Genomic DNA, 17,973 nt, shown 5'->3' with positions numbered 1-17,973 from the left:
GATCTTTTAATAGCAAAATCGTCACCCCGTAGAATGTCTCAACGAATTTCCTCGATCAGCAATCTTCTCTAGGTCGGAGTCAAGTTGAGCTTTGCTTGCTTTGCCATGGGCCCTTCATTCCTATCTGGGGATACCCGAGTTGTAGCTTAGACACACGTGTTTCAACGGGAAGAGGCAGCTTAGTTTTACCTTGTAACAATTTTAATTAAATTAATTAATTTATAAATTTAGAGTAGGAGAGAACTTAAAGGAGGAGAAGAGGGATGACAAATAGAAAGGAACTGAAGTCTAGGATATTTTGTATCCTCGTTTCTGACTCACTCTCCATTTTAGAGAATTGAGGTGAAGGCTGATAATTCTCTACCCGATTGTGGTGAAGAAAAAAACAAAGCACCAAAGAAAAAATAAATAAAAGGAAAAAAAAAAGAAGAAAAATAAAGCACAAAGAGAGGGATCAATCTTAGAGGAGAGAGAGGGGTTATAAAATAAACCCGGTTTTTTGACAGGATAAAAAACCGGTCCACGTAAGGTGTTAATGATGCATGTAAAATTCTTTTTGCGTGCAAATAATTTCAAACCTCCAACTTAAGATAGACTTTATATGGCTAGGTTCATTCCTTCCCCTTGAACCGTTCAACCAGTCAAAACAAGCATAGTTCATCGATAATTGGTATATATCTCCAATCAAGATGTTGTAAGTTCAATCCTCCACCTTCAATCAAACACACGGGAGTTTCTTTGGAATTAAGTAAAAGATTTTATCCATAAATGTAGGTTTGACCGCACATAAAATTACAATTTAATAATGTAATGCCTAAAAAACTTTAAATTTACTAGTATTTGTCATTGTTGGAATAATCTAAAAAGAACTTTTAAAATGGCATCAAGAATTGAAGAGAGAGAGAATGATTCATTTTTGCGATTTTAAGATGGCATTTTGTGATTTTTAAAATTTTTTCAGTGTTGTAATTTAAAAAAATATATATTTTGGCAAAATTTTTCTTTTAATGTCATCTTTGTAATTTTTAAAAATTTCTCTTCTAAAAAATTGAGTGTAGGAAAATGGTAAGTTTTCAGATTGGTAAAAAAAATTATGGATAATTTGTGTGATTTAATAATAAATTGAAGTTTTTAAAATTATGTTATATCAAATTAAAGTTAAGCTAAATATTAAATTTTAAATTTTAGAACTATTTTAAAAATGGATGATTCATCTCCTACCATTTCAATGGTTGAATTAAAGAAAGAAAAAATTAACGTTAATAATCAAATTGAAAATATTTCCAATTCGAAGGCATAAAAAGCATATTCATAATTTATCTAAAAAAGGTAGATTTAATAATTTATTTTAAAGTAGTTTTTTAGTGGGCTGCTTTATGGTGGGTGTGGCCCTGGCCCATATTCGAACTCGAAACTTTTCTTTTCTTTTAACAGTCTCGGAACTTCCGAACTTGTACAAATATTTTTTAATTACTGTACAAATTCAATTACAATTACAAGTCAGAACTTGAATTTAAATCGAAATATATTTAATTTGGATTTTAAATATTAAACTGCGTTAGTAAGAATAGGACCAGTCTCCAAAAATAAACATAAACACAGCGCCAAAAAAGTACTATGTATAGTGGTGTCTCTTGTCGAGAGTGTACTAGGTTGTCTCTTAAAGATGATCTAGTGACTAGAGAAATTTAAGATGCATTATATTTGAAATAAATTTGAGATATGTGTTATTTTAAAAATAAAATTGAAAATTTGTAATATTTAAAAAAGAATCCTGCATCCTTAAATAGACATTTGATAATAATTTTGATATAATGATTATAGGATAGAAAATGATACTTATCTTATTTGTAAATATCACTCATATTAATAAAATCAATTTTGTCACGGATGCGTCCATAATTCAAAAGAGGTGACCTAACCTGTCATATTTTCCAATAATGACGGATCAAAATCAATCAAAATAGATATTCACACTCAAATGCTCCATTAGCCTTCTCTTTTTTTGGTTCGGATTTTTCGTGCGGTTTTAGAATTATTATATGATTACAAAAAATCAAAAAGTTGTTAGAAACGTACCTTTAGTCGTTGTACAATTAATGAGTCTGTCTCTAATAAGGTGATTGTTGTACTTTTTAATTAATTACGATTTAACTCATAAACTTTAATATTTAACAATTTAATTCATATAGTCTAAAATTTGTAATGAGTACTTCTTATCTCTTATAAAAATTAAGTGTCTATTTTTATCATATAACAATTTAGTCTTTGGGTTCGTTCGAGTGGCTCGACTCGATTTGGTAGTTTGACGCTCGTCGAATCGAGTCTGATTTGCTCGATCCACTTTGCTTCCTTGCCCTTACTTGGTAAACCAGTAAGATAATTTAACCTATTATTATAGAATTCGAAAGTATTTTTAAAATCACCATTGAACTATATATCTATGTAGAATTTTATTGAAAACTCGAGCTTTTTTTTCTTCTTTAATTATTTTATAAGTTAGGATGTCTTGAATATGCCTACCTTGTAAATTACCACGAATCCAAAAGTCTAAGAACTAAACCAATTCAATCGGATTAAAAAAAATGACCCAAATTCACTTTAAACCCCATTCAATTCTAAATAAGATGGATTCTCATTCGTGTTGAGGTTATTCACTTGAATCACCAATTATTATGTTGCTAATAGAACTGTAATCTAATGAAATATTTTTGTATAAGGCTTTTAAATTTCTAAAATATGAGATGGGAATTTTCCCCTCAGATATTCTCTCAGGTAAATAGAATTAAAATAAACTAATTGAAATTCTTTTAAAATGGAAAACCATATTAAACTTAAACTTAAAATCCTTATAAAATAATAGCTTCCGTAATCAACAAGCACCAGTGGTCTAGTGGTAGAATAGTACCCTGCCACGGTACAGACCCGGGTTCGATTCCCGGCTGGTGCATTCCTCGTCTTGCGATGATGAAAAATTGTGTCCTCTGTGATCTTGGTCGATCACAACCGTCTGATCATTTGGATGGAAATATCTTGGGCACGTCGGAGCTTGACTTTTTTTTCCCTCCTATGTAGTTACAATTTGTTCTCTAGAATCTAACCTATTTTATTTGAGTTTTTTTTTTTAATACCTGAGTTTAGTTGCACAATTTCATTTCTCTAAATAGAAAAGTACAAAAAAAAACAATCAAAACGGATATTTTATTTCTTAAATATTAAATAAACTACCCAGAAATCTGAGTTAGGATCAATTTAATTCGATTATAGATATCTGACTATGCTAACCATCGTCAAACACTTGAAATGGTAAGAAATTTCTAATTACACGTACTATATAATTTAGGAATTCTAATTTAAGTAGAAATTCTCAAATAATATAATCTAATTAGGACTCCGAAATAATATAGTCAACGTATGACGTGAAAATCTCAATCTTAACCATACATGTTAATCTTGCAAGGTTAAAAATACAACAAAATACTTACTTACCTCATGTCGTAGCAAAAATTTTGAAGATCAAATTTAGAAGAAAAAAGAAGAAAACATAATCTTTTAATCACTATCTCAATAGAAAAACATGTGCTTCTGTTACGTTAGAGGCCCTAATTTTTGTAGCAAAAAATCCCCATAAATAAGAATCAAATGGAATTAAAAGGATTTAAAACCACCCATAATATGAGATACTACCGATAGTGGGGCCACTAAGGTTCAATTGATGCAGGTACAACCAGAGAGACAAATTCAAAAATAAAATAATAAAATAACTTTAAATAATAAATATAAATATTAAGGTTGAACACTTACAAGATATGAAATAAATTTTCTATTAAATTTTGTTTAAAGTGACAAGAAATATATTTTTTTAATATAAACTCGATAAATACAAAAGATTTGGAACTGTCATCACCAAGACCCCGTGTCAAAGATTTGACGACAGTAATGGCAGAACAGGTACCTGTGTAGCCGGTAGCCGGTAGCCGGCAGCTCTAATGCCATAATTCCTTCCCTGCTAAGAAATCAAACCTATCTATTAGAATTTAGAAGTCGCAATTTTCTCGGCATTATCTTTTGAAAATAATTTCATTTATTATAAGACCAACCTTTTAAACTTAAACTTAAACGTTGATGTCTCGATTTCACGTAAATGTCGATTAAAATATAGATGTAAAGAACTGAAGGATCTACTTTTAATCTGCATTTATTATGTAAAGAAAAACCAAGAGATTATATACAATCTTTTAAATATACTTTTAACATTTGGTAATACAATTTCTTTTAAAAACATAAATAAAAATATTTTATTATCATTATTTATTTATAAAATACATTAAAAATATTAAAATTATATATAACGTTGAAAATTGTTTCTCAATAGCTTAGAGAGTTGAGATGTCAACAGCTTAGCCAATAATACTTGATCATTATCTCTCTACTCTCCAATTCAACCCATCTAATTTTGATTATAACGTTTGAATAGACCATTCTAAATTTTAATTTATTAATTTATATAATAAGTTTCATATTTGTTTCAATTATCCCTACTTCTAGACTTAGTCTTATATTCAGAGAACACATTCTTCTTTTATCAGTAAAAATCCTTCCATTTTGATTCCATATACTAACAACCAGATAATACCAGTAAAAAATCTACTTATTACTTACACGAAATTTGTACATTATCGCTATAGAGCGTCAAAATGCCTGAGCAAATACTTTTCAATGCTTTCAAGGCAAGTACATTTCAAATATATGTAATTTATACGTAATCCAACTAAGCACACGTCGATACCAATTCAGACTAAATTCTAAATTAAGATTTGGAGTCTCAACCGTTGAGCATCACACGGATGCAAGATTCTGTGTATGTGCAAGTATTGGGCTCGAATTCACATCCACCTCAATTTCAAAATTGACGCGTTACCTTGAACCTTGCGTCTTAAAAATCTAATTTGTTCATCAATTTCTAACTTGTGCTACTACATCACATTATTTTATCAAAATAATTGAAAAAATTGATTGTCACATCTATAGTGTTCAATTATAAAAATATATATATAACATTACAGACATATGATGTTATCCATTAATTACCATAGATAGAGATTCAAATGTCCAACATATTAAAAATGTTATTAATTGTCTTTTATTGTTAAACTGTACTTAAATTGACTTGACAAAATTTTTAACGTAAGTTATGTTTAAGTTAGTAACTTCCATCAGAGACATGTCTAACTTGTATTAAATATGGAAGTTAAAAACATATATAATTAAAAAAAAAATCAATAGACAAAACTAAATTAACTAAAATAAGATTCAATTCAGTGTTCGAGTACAAGTTTTGTCCATTTAGTTTCTATATTTTAACAAGGTCAACTTAGCTTCTATACTTTTAAAAAAATGGATCTCTTGTACCTTCGTTCTCTTTTCAATCTCACTTTTTCCGATCGCGATTTCAACACGATATCACATGCGATAATTTTTTTTAATTGTAGCTATAACTTTGTATTAAAATAATTTTGTTGTGTTAAAAATTTGAATTAAAAAAATTTTGAAATAGAAAATGAAATGAAGTGGAATTGAAATTTAAAACCATTTTGAAGAAAGTTTAGCGGGCATTTCACGTTTCTGAGTTGCGTGGCAATGCTCGTAACTCGTCTAGAGGGCTATATTAGGTAGAGCAGGTATTTCGTTCTCAAGAGTCTGCAAATTTTGGCGTTTTCTTCATTACGAGTTTACGAATTCAGTCATCACTTCTTCAAATTCAATTTCAATTTCAATTTCAATTTCCTCCCCAAGTTTATTTACTTTTCAACACAAGCTTTTGATTTCAACTTCATCTTCTTTGATGATTCTGATTCCGATTCGAATTCAAGTCTCTTTTCTCATCTGCATGTCTCTGTTACATCCGATTCAGCTAAAATTCTGCTAAGTTTTGATCGGAATGGGATTCTTTAGCACCGTCTTCGGAGTTCTTGGTTTCGGAATCGGACTTCCTCTCGGACTCTTGGTTGGATTCTTCCTCTTCATCTACTCGGAGCCTAAAGATGTTGAGGTAATAATATCCATTGCCGTTTACAGTTCTTGATTGATTGATTGATTGATTGATTGATTGATTTCTGCATCTGGTTTCAAATCGTGATGATTTCTTCTCCGTCTCTTGCTCCTCTTTTATTCCTCTCTTTCCATTTCGAAATCGTATAATCAGAATCAGAATCGAGAAATGATTTGAATCTATTTTTCTCCCTCGAACAGAATGCATTGAACTTCAAAAAAGTTCAAAAACACTATTCGATTGTTTTAATATTCATTTGAGTTCCGATTCAATCGAATCGAATCCCTGTGTTCTTCCCGAGATAAGACAATGGCGTTTTTAAATGCAGGAACCAGTAACGAGGCCTGTCTGTGAGTTGGACGCAACTTCTTTGCAAGATCTAATGCCTGAAATTCCATTTTGGGTGAAAAGCCCCGATTACGATCGAGTTCGTAACGTTTCTTTGGTTGATTTTAATCAAATTTCTGGTCCAATTGATTTTTTGAACTCTGGATTATACTGATCAGTATTGCAAAATTTGGTTACAGGTGGATTGGTTAAACAAGTTTTTATCGGCCATGTGGCCTTACCTTGATCAGGTGACATAACTTTTTGCAGTTTTGTTTTTTGTCTGTGGGTGGAGCTTGGATATAAAATTTATTTAGTTTACAGGCAATTTGTGGTATTATAAGAGCCATTGCCAAACCTATATTTTCAGAGTACATTGGGAAGTTTCAGATTGAAGCTATTGAGCTTGAGCAGCTAAGCCTTGGAACTCTTCCTCCAAAACTTCATGGTTAGTCTCCCCCATATGAAGCTAGTATCAATTGTGTATTAATTCACATCTTCCAACCTTCAAAATTGTTTTTAACTGGAACAATTAGACGTGACGATAATAGAATGAGTTTTTTGTAATTGATTTGGAGCATGTTTGAAAATGATTTTACTGTCAAAATTAATTCTATTTTAAAATAGAATTTTTGGTTCGGATAGGTTACTTTATCAATCACCTTGAAGAATGATCCTCTTGGTGATTTTGGACCAAAAAATTAATAGAAAATTAATTTTTAAAATGGTTATTAGTCATTAATTTTCAAAATTCTTTTTTATTCACCTTACATTTTGAGATTCTTTTTTTTCTTTTTTCTAAAATTTTTTGTCGTTGTTGAACTTTATTTATCTTAAATTTTATTTATTCTCTCTCTTTTTTTTCTGAAAATTTTTAATATCTCTCTAAAGTTTTAGTCTCTTTTCTTTTGCGAGTTTATTTCTCAATCTAAAATTTTTGTCTCTCACCCTTTAAAATTTCTCTAGATTTTTTTTTCTCTCTAACTTTTCTCTCTTGAAAAATTTGTCAAATTCTCTCTTTAAACTTTAAATACTAATCATTCAAAATTATTTTTAATTATAAAAAAAATCACTTGAAAAAGTGTGTAACCAAAAATTTAAATAATTATATAAAAATCACCTTCACAAAATCAATTATTATTAAATGATTTTCAAATTTCAAGCTCAACGAAAATCACCTACCAACTAATACTTCAAAAATCACTTTAAAATGATTTTAGATTTTCTCAAAATCAATTTTATCCTTTTACCAAACATCATCATTTAAAAATAAAAGGGTTTTATTAATGCCAAAATCACTCCCACACATACTCTTGGTTGACCATTTTATGATATCCTCACACCTCCAAATATATACTCTCAAATTTACTTCTTCCAATGCATTTTTTCAATGAAAAGTGATACTTTTTATTAGTCACAACAAATACTCTCTTATGTAATTAGAGAAGCGAATGTGTGAAAAAATTGAAGTTACCATGAGACACTGTTATTAAATTTTGTTCACACTACTTTTCAGGTCTAAAAGTGTATGAAACAAATGAGAAAGAACTGGTGATGGAACCAGCAATCAGATGGGCAGGCAATCCTAACATAGTAATGGTGGTGAATATCTTGTCTCTGCGCATCACAGTTCAGGTCACAACAGCCTAATGACAATCTTAATCAGCAGAAAGTCTGTATAAATATCTTATAAGAAGTGAATTTTTTCATCTAATATTCACTATTCTTCTTTCTCAGATGGTAGATCTGCAGATATTTGCAACGCCACGGTTGGCTCTGAAGCCTCTTGTGCCTACTTTTCCTTGTTTTGCCAATATCGTAGCATCTTTAATGGAGAAAGTAAGTGCAAACGTACTGAAATTATACGCACTTTTATCCATGATATTATCTGTAGTTCCGTTGCTTTGCGAATAATTCTACCTTTATTTATGCAGCCACAAATAGACTTTGGATTGAAGGTGATGGGAGGAGACATCATGTCTATACCCGGTCTTTATCGGTTCACTCAGGTGCTTCACTGGTAATTATTCATCTTGTGGTATGTTGAAATTGAAATTTGATCTTTGATTTAACAATGAACAAACCAATTCTTTGCTTTGTGTAGGAGACAATTAAGAAACAAGTTGCAAGCCTCTACCTCTGGCCTCGGAATCTTGAAGTTCCTATCCTCGATCCTTCGATGTAAGACGACAAACGGAATACTTCATCTACATGAAATTTTTTTTTGCGCTCGGTTAATTGTCTCGTCTCTCTTTGTATAGATTGGCCACGAGAAAGCCTGTGGGGATATTGCATGTGAAGGTTGTACGAGCTTCAAAACTCTTGAAGATGGATATTTTGGGAACCTCTGATCCATATGTCAAACTAAGCCTGAGTGGTGAGGGGCTACCAGCAAAGAAAACAAGTATTAAAATGAGGAACTTGAATCCTGAGTGGAATGAGAAGTTCAAGCTTATTGTTAATGATCCCAAATCTCAAGTTCTTCAGCTACAAGTCTATGACTGGGACAAGGTACTTCTTGCCACTTTTCAAGCATGAAATGCCAACAGTATCATCCCTTAACTTCTTCAAATTTCATGTTATAGAAGCGACAATTAGAAGTTGACTTCTTCCATGGCAGGTTGGTGGACATGATAGATTGGGAATGCAGTTAGTTCCTCTAAACTTGCTTCCACCCTTTGAGACCAAGGAACTTGTGCTCGATTTGCTTAAGAATACAGACGTCAACAATTCCCAGAACAAGAAGCCTAGAGGGAAACTTGTTGTGGAGCTCATGTTTGCTCCGTTCAGAGAAGAAAGCATGAAACTTCTCGAAAATTCAAACAGTGACGTGAAGAATGAAGGCAGAAGCAATGGCGAGTTGGAGATTGAGAACCAGACATCAGGCGGAGCGGGTGTATTATCTGTGACAATTCAGGGAGCTCAGGATGTCGAAGGGGAGAAGCACAATAACCCTTATGCTGTTATACACTTCAGAGGAGAGAAGAAGAAAACAAAGGTGAACCCAACTTTTTATCTACTCTTGATCGTGATTGTCTTTGATTTTCATCCATTTATTTGTTTCTGTAGATGATTAAGAAAACCCGTGATCCTTTGTGGAATGAAGAATTCCCATTTATGCTAGAGGAGCCTCCTATTCAAGAAAAGATCCATATTGAAGTTCTGAGCAAGCGGACTGTTTTCAGTTTTCTGCGAAAGGTATTTTCCCAGTAACTAATCAGATAGATGATAATTTTCTAATAAAAGAATTGAAAATATAAGTTTTCTTGATATTTATAATTATTTTTTCTAAACTGACCTGGATTTTAAACATTGAAACTGTACATTATATTTTTGGTAGGAATCGTTGGGACATGTGGAAATCAATCTTGCCGATGTTGTAAACAATGGAAGGATAAACGAGAAGTACAGTCTGATCAATTCAAAGAATGGAAGGATTCATGTAGAAATGCTATGGACAATGGCTTAAGAACGGGGAGTATAGAAATTTAGTAAACTTTTGTTTCTTGTTCAAAAAATAGAAATTTTGTAAACTCTCAATAGCCTGATGGAGTCTGGTCTCCAATTGAAGCTAAAAGAACTTGGGTTGGTTCAAGCCATCTGCTCTCAGTTTGTGATCGGGGTCAATGGAAAGTCGAGGGTAGCCACGACATTGCTTCAGGGATGTTGGGTAACTTTTCCAAGCCCTCCATGGAATCCTTCTGGTCAGAATATTGTCAACTTGCTATTGTGAACACCGAGTCAGACTCATAAGAAAAGGCATCCCCAGTGAATAATGGAAAGATAGAAGAAATGGTAGATCGAACCGTTGCGTGAATTTGTCGCCTTTCCTTTTTTTCCTCCATTTTGCAATAAAAGTTCAACATTACTTGAAAAGGATGTTTATTTGCATAATATCTTGAAAATGAATTAGTTGCTCGATCACTCAGCGCAAAAAAAATCTCTTTGGAAATTGAATCCAAGTAACTTGCATTGCACATACACAGTACATAAATCACAGGTAGGGAAACAAAACCTGAGTAGATATTGCCTGCAACGGGATGGAAAGAATTTACGATGTTCGACCGCTAGGCTTTGGAATTCTCTTGTACTCATAATCGTTGATGTTTACCTTTTCTTGTAAAGCCTGAAAATCAATAACAATTAGGCTGTATATAGTGAAACTGCAGATGACAACAAGAGAGTATAGAGTTATACCCTTAACTCCTCTTCCAAAGATATATTTTTCGGCTTATATGCATCAACAGGTCCTGTTCTTGATAGAGCTTTTCTCATCTCAGTGATCTCCCATTCTTGGTCATCTTTTACCTTTGCAATATCTTTACTGAACTACAAAGGCGCCCACGAGTCTTTTAAAAAGGATATCAAATTGAAACTAAGAAAATAATAATCTAACATAACAAGAACATTACAACTCTCGTGATCTTGACAAATTATTTTCCAAAATCTGTAAACTTCTATAACTCTAAAAACTTTATATAGTACATCATTGTAGAGAACATTACAACTGGGAAAGATACGTCGTGAAAGGCAAACCAGACACAGACAGTCTGATAATATCAGGTTTAATGGACAGCACAAGAAATTCCCATTCGTGTAACATTTTATCCGTCGACTTAATTCATCACTCAAAATCCTGAGGGGACGTATTTCTCCACTTGTAAAATAAGATACTGTAAATTAAATCGATCTCCAAAAGAGCACAACACGAATCTTAAATTTCAAATCATAACAGCAACCACTAACCTTCCTTGCAAGAGATGGCCTAGACCAACTGCCCCAAGAACAGTGAGAGAGATCATTGGGAGTCCATATCTGATAAATGGGTGTCTTCTGCCCCATCTTCTAAACATGGATGGGGACGCTCGAGCTGTATTGGTGGCCGATGAAATCTTGTTCGGCTCCATAGATTGAACCATTCCTACTTCGGGGCTGGTCATTGTGCAAACCGTGGAAAAACCTAAATTGATAAACATCGACAAAAAGGTTAAGCTTGCAAAATTCAAGTGGTAGAGAATAAAATGTAGTTCTCCTTCTAGTGTGCCATAAATTATGTCTGCTATACTGTATTATATTACATAAATATATCTATTATGTAAGAGAATGTAACGTTCAGAATGAAAGTAAAAACTCATAATGACATGGAGGAAAATCTAACATTTTAGAACTGAAAGACAGTTGTACAATCTATAGAGTATAGAACACATCCTGTTCATCAAAATGTAACTCCAAATTAATTCCTCACTTTGCCCAATCTTTTCCTTTCAAAACAAATTCTCTACCTTGTCTCCTACCTCAAATCAAGATGTCAACAGGGCAGAGACAGAGGCAAGGGTTTTGCTACCAACTCTTTCTAACCCCAAACAAGGATGTCAACCACGCAGAAACCGCCCCCTAATGCGAAGAAATGCGACGGTGGAAGACTTCGAGCAACAAACGAAATCCAATGGATTTCTATAATTTTTTGGCTAGGCACAAGATTTATGTTCAACGATAATTTTGAAATGTACTTATATGCTAATATTACTTATTTTATTTTACTTAGCATCTACCCTAACTGGAGCGCCCATGAGAAGGGACCTAACTCATGGGATCAAGTTTATTCTTGTTGAAAATTTGAAATCCCTACCCTCAAAAGTATATTCATCAGCTTCCACAACAAAGAAAAGTACAAACCCAAACAATCTCAAGAAGAAAAATTACCCAAGCCCTAAGCTTGTTATGGCTCAAATAATTTTTCCCTTCCTCTCCAGCCTTCCATGTCTCGAAGGAAGTTCACTTAAACCATCGAAGGTCGTTGCAGAACAGTAGCCATAAACAACCAGACTAACCTAACTCCATCGTTTGTTAGTTGCCAGGAAAACAAGAAAAATAGACATGGAAATCTACCCAAATAACAAGATCAGAACACAATTTCAAACACCAAGCGAAAATATCATCGCGTTTAGAACAAAAAACAGAAAGAGCAAATGAAGCAGAGAATCATAAGAGCAAAATTATTTACCATTCTCCGCCACACCAATCCCCTTGACGAACAACAGAAAAGAGAAATCGCACGATCGATAGATTGCAATCAAAGACGCGGGAGAGAGAGTAGAGAGTATTCCAACCCAAAATCGCTTCGCGAGATGCTGCCTCTGTATTTTTCATTCATTTTTCGATTTTAAGATCTTTATAAAAATAAAAATAATAAATATATATTTTTTATTTGGATTTTAAATTTTGGATTTGCGTTTTTTTAACGTGATTTTATGTTTTTCTTTAATTTTAGAATTTGTTCTTTCTATTTAGTAGGTACCAAACGTAACTTTTTGTGTTAGTTGATTTGGTGACTAATTTTATTTCTTTCAATACAGTAATTTATTTTACTATTTTTTAGTTTATATTTATTAGAACATTTTACAATATACATGTAATTAATCCATCGTCCATCCTATTTTATTTATTTATTTATAATTTTTCTTAGTAGCGCTTGCCTATTTGGATTAGACAGTAGGTCGTGTTTCATCTAAATATTATTAAATTTATATTTTCAAATGATTATTTTGACTTTTGTTCTTTATTAATTGGAATATATTACTTTTATTTTTATTTTTTTTCTTAACTATAGTCCTTCAAAATATATGTATTTTTTTATTTTTTTATTTCAATATATGATAAAATATAATGATGAGATATATTTGATCATATACATTTTAACCAACAATCATATATATCACTTAAATTATTAACTATAAATATTATAATATTTCTTGAATGGAATTTAGGATGAGTAATTCAACTTCAACTTGCTTGTAGATGAATTTGATATTATCAACAAAAAAAAAATGTTTGTTACTCCAAAAATTAACATGTTATTTTCAAGAACCAACACTCATCTATTTATTAACCACCATTAAATTATTAACCACCATTAAATTTTGTACGAATAGGAGAAAGAAATACATAAAATAAAATATTTGTTTAATATTTAAAAATAAAAATAAAAAATTGTCAAATTTTTAATTACGGTCAATGAAAAGGTAAGCAAAGAGAGTGTTGAATATGTTAAACACTCGTTAAAAAATGAAAGGTTAGTAAATTTAGAGTTTAGATTTTGATATCAAATACAACATTACAGCTATAAAACACAATATAAAGGCTATATCTACTTAGTTTCCAGATTCACTAATGTGACGATGTTCTTTGCCATTGATGAGCGGGGATGTCATGTCGACGAAGATACTTCGGGTTCGGGTTCGGGTTTGGGTTTAGAATTTAGAAGGAGCTTGGATGGTGCTTTGTGTTCAGAATGCTTGAACTTGATTCTTAAACCCAACTTCTTGAAGATCATGTTCCACCCACCCTTTGTCTTCACCAGTTTGTCCAGCTCTTCCTTCATGCTCAAGCACTCTTTCTCCAGCTCCAAGACCCGCTCTTTCATGTTGTCGACAGCCAAAGCGCAGTTTTCGGTCGCACAGGCAGCAGCATATGGTGCAGCTGCATTGTTTTTACCAAGTGCAGCCAAGTTCCCACTGATGTTATGTGAATTCTCAATGTTGTCTGTGACAAATAACCAACTAGCGACTGAGGTTCGAAGTCGAAGTTGCTCGAAAAATAGAACTTGGACGACGACTCGGAGCGGTAACCTCTCGTTTTGGGCAGCATGAGTGCTGCCTTCCAATGACAGCTTCTGGCAGTTCATAACCCTGCAGATTTGTTCCCTTTCAGAGTCTGTTAGCCAGGGATGAGCCTGACAATGTACAAGCAACAAAAATAAGTCTTTCACAACAGTCTAACATTACAGATACTAGACAAGTAGAAACTAAAATTATGAATAATAGGACTGATGTGGAAGATATATACCTTGAGGTAAATATCGATAGCGCGGTAAATTCCATCGTCTAACGCTCGGGCGAACTCAGGAATAGCTGCAGCTAGTGATTGAAACTTTGCTAACTTCAGATTAACATCAGGTGCAACTTCAGCAAGGTATCCATCAATGAGATTAGCCACCATTGTCAATGGAGTATGTGAATTGGATCCTATCAACTGCCGATCCTCAACCTCAACCTCAACCGTAGTCGAAATGCAGTCGGTTCCATTACGATCGAGTAGCATAAAGTGATCAAGAATCCGTTGAATACAGTCGATATCATACAAAGTCTCGACCGAGTACCCCATGTTTGGTATCAGAAGATCTTCAAGAGCTGCTTGTTCTAATTGCGCCCCAATGCGTTTCTCGAGATTCTCTCTACATGAAAAGCTGGCATGTAAAATCATGGCGGTTCTCAGCAGCCTAATTAGGAACTTTGTTGGTGTCACACACTTTTGATCAGGAAGTAATTCAACTATCTCTTCAAGAAGTCTCCTTTGATCTACTTCCGATGAGGTCGAAATGTTCGATACCGGTGCGCTAAAGGTTCCGTCCTCCATGCTGCCTTGCCTTCCCAACAAGGGAAGATGCCTTCTGGCATAATGAATGAGAGAGCCAGCGATTATCTCAGCTTTCATGCCTCTTGATCCAACTTCCAAAATCAGTCTTTTGTACAAGTCCAATCTCAGCAAGGACACATCTTCAAACCACCAATCTTCCCTTACCTTTCGCGCTTTCGACGATACGTGTATTCCATTCCAGAACTCAGCACCTTCCGAGCTCACAGGCCAGCTGAACAAACTTGGATCTGCACAAGCTTTCATTGCCAGTGAATTTATACATCTTGACACAACATGAAGCTCCTCAGCATATGATAAACTCTCCTCACAGGTTTCAAGAGCTTTGATCGAATCCATCCAATTCCCGAAGACTTCGTTCAAGAAACTCTCGGATTGTGCTATAAGATTTCCATTTCCATAATCCTCATTCATTTGAAGAAACTCCGCAGCACACCTAAGCTGGACTACATTGAGTGGAGTGAGCTCCATTTTAACCCCATAACAAAATTTGGCTACAAGTAAGAAGGCTCTGGCTCCACCAGGAATGTCATGAAGTTGCAACACACATTTTCTCTCATCCTCTCCAGAAAACTCCCCAATAAGTTGTTCTAATACCCCACTTCTAGATAGCAGAGGAAACTGAAGATACAAAAGTAGAAAGTTTGATTTCAGGTAAATTAGCAAGTGAATTCAAATATTCACACTTTGATAAGCCTAAAAAATTTCCTCTACCTTGTGTAGATGAAATGAGGTGTTCCCAACTTCAACAATCACATCACTTGCAAGCCCAGATGAACAAAGCCTATAGAATGAGAGAGAGTTCATTTTGATAAGCCTCCATTTTAACAAACACTGATGGACGATTAGTAGGTCGAGTTCAAATATCGATAGACAATGCGACTACGAGAATCACAATGGCTAAAAAGAGAATTCCAGAGATTATCAACAGAAACAACTCTATTGCCTTTGAACATGATTTTAGTTGGATGTTGCTTCTCCCTCCCTCCTCATCTCCAAATTGAAGTTTTCTCCAACATTTTACAGAGAAAAGGAAGACAATCCCATCAATAATCAACCAAATACTCAAAATGCTGTAAAGTTTGTAGAAATCTGCAGGCTCCTAAAACATATTATAATGGGAATGTACTGAGAATTTAAGAGACGCACTATCGATTCGAAATTCCCTCACATTGGAAAATCAAACAAAAACTGAAGAAAAGTAACCTTCTAAGCTTCTCAATAACGATTGACCATTAACAAACAACTTGCTAAAATGGGGTTCGTTTTATCAAAACTTTCAAATGAAATCATCCACAGTCATTTCCATCCAAACATAAAGAAAAATACGACGAACTAAAATATACCGAGACGCTATCAAAACTGTAATCACAATAGATTTAGATTAGAACTAAAAAACGAATTGGAAAAAGGAATACGAGCGGACCAAGTATCGCCATCGAGGTGAAACACTTCGGATTTAGATCCCAGCTTCATAGACGCCATGGCAGAGTATCTCAAGCTCCACTCTCCAATGTCATAGAGAGATAATTTGGGAAATGGAATTGGAAACGATGAAAATGGAAGAAACCGATTGTGGGTTCAATTTTTTTTTTTTTTGTTTTTGCTTTTTGGGTCTGTGATTCAAACGTTTCTCAACTTCTGGGTGAGGAATAGAGATGGTCCCGAGTCCAAAGGAGGTATCGGGGAGAAAATTCAGTTCCTGCAGTTACACGAAAAAGGCAGTGTTTGGCAATTTGCAGTTATTTTTCATTTTACGTTGGGATTTGGGAAGAATTTTAACACAACAATATAATAATAATTACATGGAGAAAATTTTTTATAAAGCCCGTTTCCATAAGAGGTGAACAAATTATTGTTTTGTTTATTTAATTTCCATTGATATGGAAGAAATGGAGCAGTTATATGCTAAGGAATCGAATCGCCATCTTCTTGCTGCCATTAATGTGGAGCTTAAATTCGATTCCTTTTTCTATGCTACAATTTGGCTACGCGCCCTTAAACACTTTCAAAATGGAAATTTTTTGTTGGGAAAATTCTTATATTGATGAAAAAAAAGTGGCGGGGAAGGACCACTCAATGCGTCTACATGTATGATATATTGTGACCACAATATCATTTTATTTATTCAAAATCAACATTACTGTCTTTTGAGAAATTACGGTGGATAGCAAAAATCTTTTATATATTTTAAAATATGTCATATGTTTTTAAAATTTTAAAATATATCAAAAAATTTCACTTATATAAGTAGCATATCAGATACTCATATTATTAGCATATTAGACACTCATATCAGTAATATATTAAATGTATATCACATATATATATATATATATATTTTTTTTTTTTGCAAAAATAGTAGTATATCAAATGTATATCACATACATATTGTATATATATATATATATATATATATATATATATATATTTTGCAAAAATACTAGTATATCAGATATATATCACATACATATTGTAAGTATATCAAACATTCATATCAAGAATGTATTAGATGTACGTCACATACATATATCAATAGTCATATATATTACATATATAATAGATGTATATCATTTGGGTAAAAAAGTGCTATATTTAAAAGAACCAAATGTGATTGCTATTTTGTCAATTTTACTAAATTTTGTTGTCATATCTGCAACTACTCCTTTTGTTTTTGTTTTAGTATTTTTAAAATGTGCAAATTTAGTTCTATTATTTTCAAAAATTATAATTTGGATAAATCGAATGCACCAACTAACACCTATTCACACAAGAGATTAAATCATGACTAATCTCAATTCACTTAAGAGTTATGAGTATAACAAAATAGTAAGACTCGTTGGATTAGTTGTAAATTTCTTCAACCCAAACAACCTTTATTAAATAATAGACCTAACCCAACCCAACAATGAAATATTTTGGTTGGGTTACTGTATAACCAAAAAGAAAAAAATAATAAAATGGTAATATTTTAAGTATATTTCTATATTGTTTAACATCGCATCAAAATTCGCAAGTGAGTTTTATTTATGGGAAAAAGAACCCTCCACAAACTTTGAAAAATTATTCAATGAAATAAAATAAATATAAATATAACGTTTATGGTGAGTAAAAGAAATTATTTTAAAATTAATAACAAATTCATGTTGGTTCGGGTTCAA

The 17,973-nt window shown here is 32.8% G+C and overlaps 3 protein-coding genes and 1 non-coding gene across 4 annotated transcripts; 2 read left to right on the top strand and 2 right to left on the bottom strand.

Annotated features, from left to right (window-relative positions):
- Positions 1-2,879: 2,879 nt before the first annotated feature.
- On the top strand, positions 2,880-2,950 carry TRNAG-GCC (transfer RNA glycine (anticodon GCC)). The gene has a single exon. It is a non-coding gene; the product is annotated as a tRNA-Gly (tRNA).
- A 2,748-nt stretch (positions 2,951-5,698) lies between these two features.
- LOC111010063 (synaptotagmin-3) lies at positions 5,699-10,255 on the top strand. Its single transcript, XM_022283351.2, has 12 exons — positions 5,699-6,052; positions 6,381-6,479; positions 6,580-6,630; positions 6,704-6,827; positions 7,896-8,014; positions 8,117-8,218; positions 8,314-8,388; positions 8,484-8,560; positions 8,641-8,890; positions 9,000-9,377; positions 9,449-9,577; positions 9,720-10,255. Exons 1-12 carry the CDS (start codon positions 5,942-5,944, stop codon positions 9,846-9,848), a joined length of 1,644 nt encoding a protein of 547 aa, XP_022139043.1. The 5' UTR covers positions 5,699-5,941; the 3' UTR covers positions 9,849-10,255.
- On the bottom strand, positions 9,775-12,541 carry LOC111010064 (cytochrome C oxidase assembly protein). Its single transcript, XM_022283354.2, has 4 exons — positions 12,384-12,541; positions 11,126-11,339; positions 10,577-10,703; positions 9,775-10,505 (listed from the first exon to the last, which is right to left on the bottom strand). Exons 2-4 carry the CDS (start codon positions 11,317-11,319, stop codon positions 10,431-10,433), a joined length of 396 nt encoding a protein of 131 aa, XP_022139046.1. The 5' UTR covers positions 11,320-11,339; positions 12,384-12,541; the 3' UTR covers positions 9,775-10,430.
- Positions 12,542-13,356: 815 nt separating this feature from the next.
- LOC111009985 (BTB/POZ domain-containing protein At5g03250) lies at positions 13,357-16,589 on the bottom strand. Its single transcript, XM_022283234.2, is given in 5 exon segments — positions 13,357-13,593; positions 13,596-14,111; positions 14,225-15,433; positions 15,527-15,596; positions 16,239-16,589. Coding segments are annotated over 5 exon segments (1,917 nt in total). The 5' UTR covers positions 16,298-16,589; the 3' UTR covers positions 13,357-13,530.
- Between the last annotated feature and the right edge of the window lie 1,384 nt (positions 16,590-17,973).

This window comes from Momordica charantia, assembly GCF_013281855.1.
Source record: "Momordica charantia cultivar OHB3-1 chromosome 9 unlocalized genomic scaffold, Mcharantia_2.0 BLBB01000009.1, whole genome shotgun sequence".
NCBI classification, from domain to species: Eukaryota; Viridiplantae; Streptophyta; class Magnoliopsida; order Cucurbitales; family Cucurbitaceae; genus Momordica; species Momordica charantia.
Note: the sequence above shows the minus strand (reverse complement) of the source record. Positions and strands in the feature narration are given on the sequence as shown.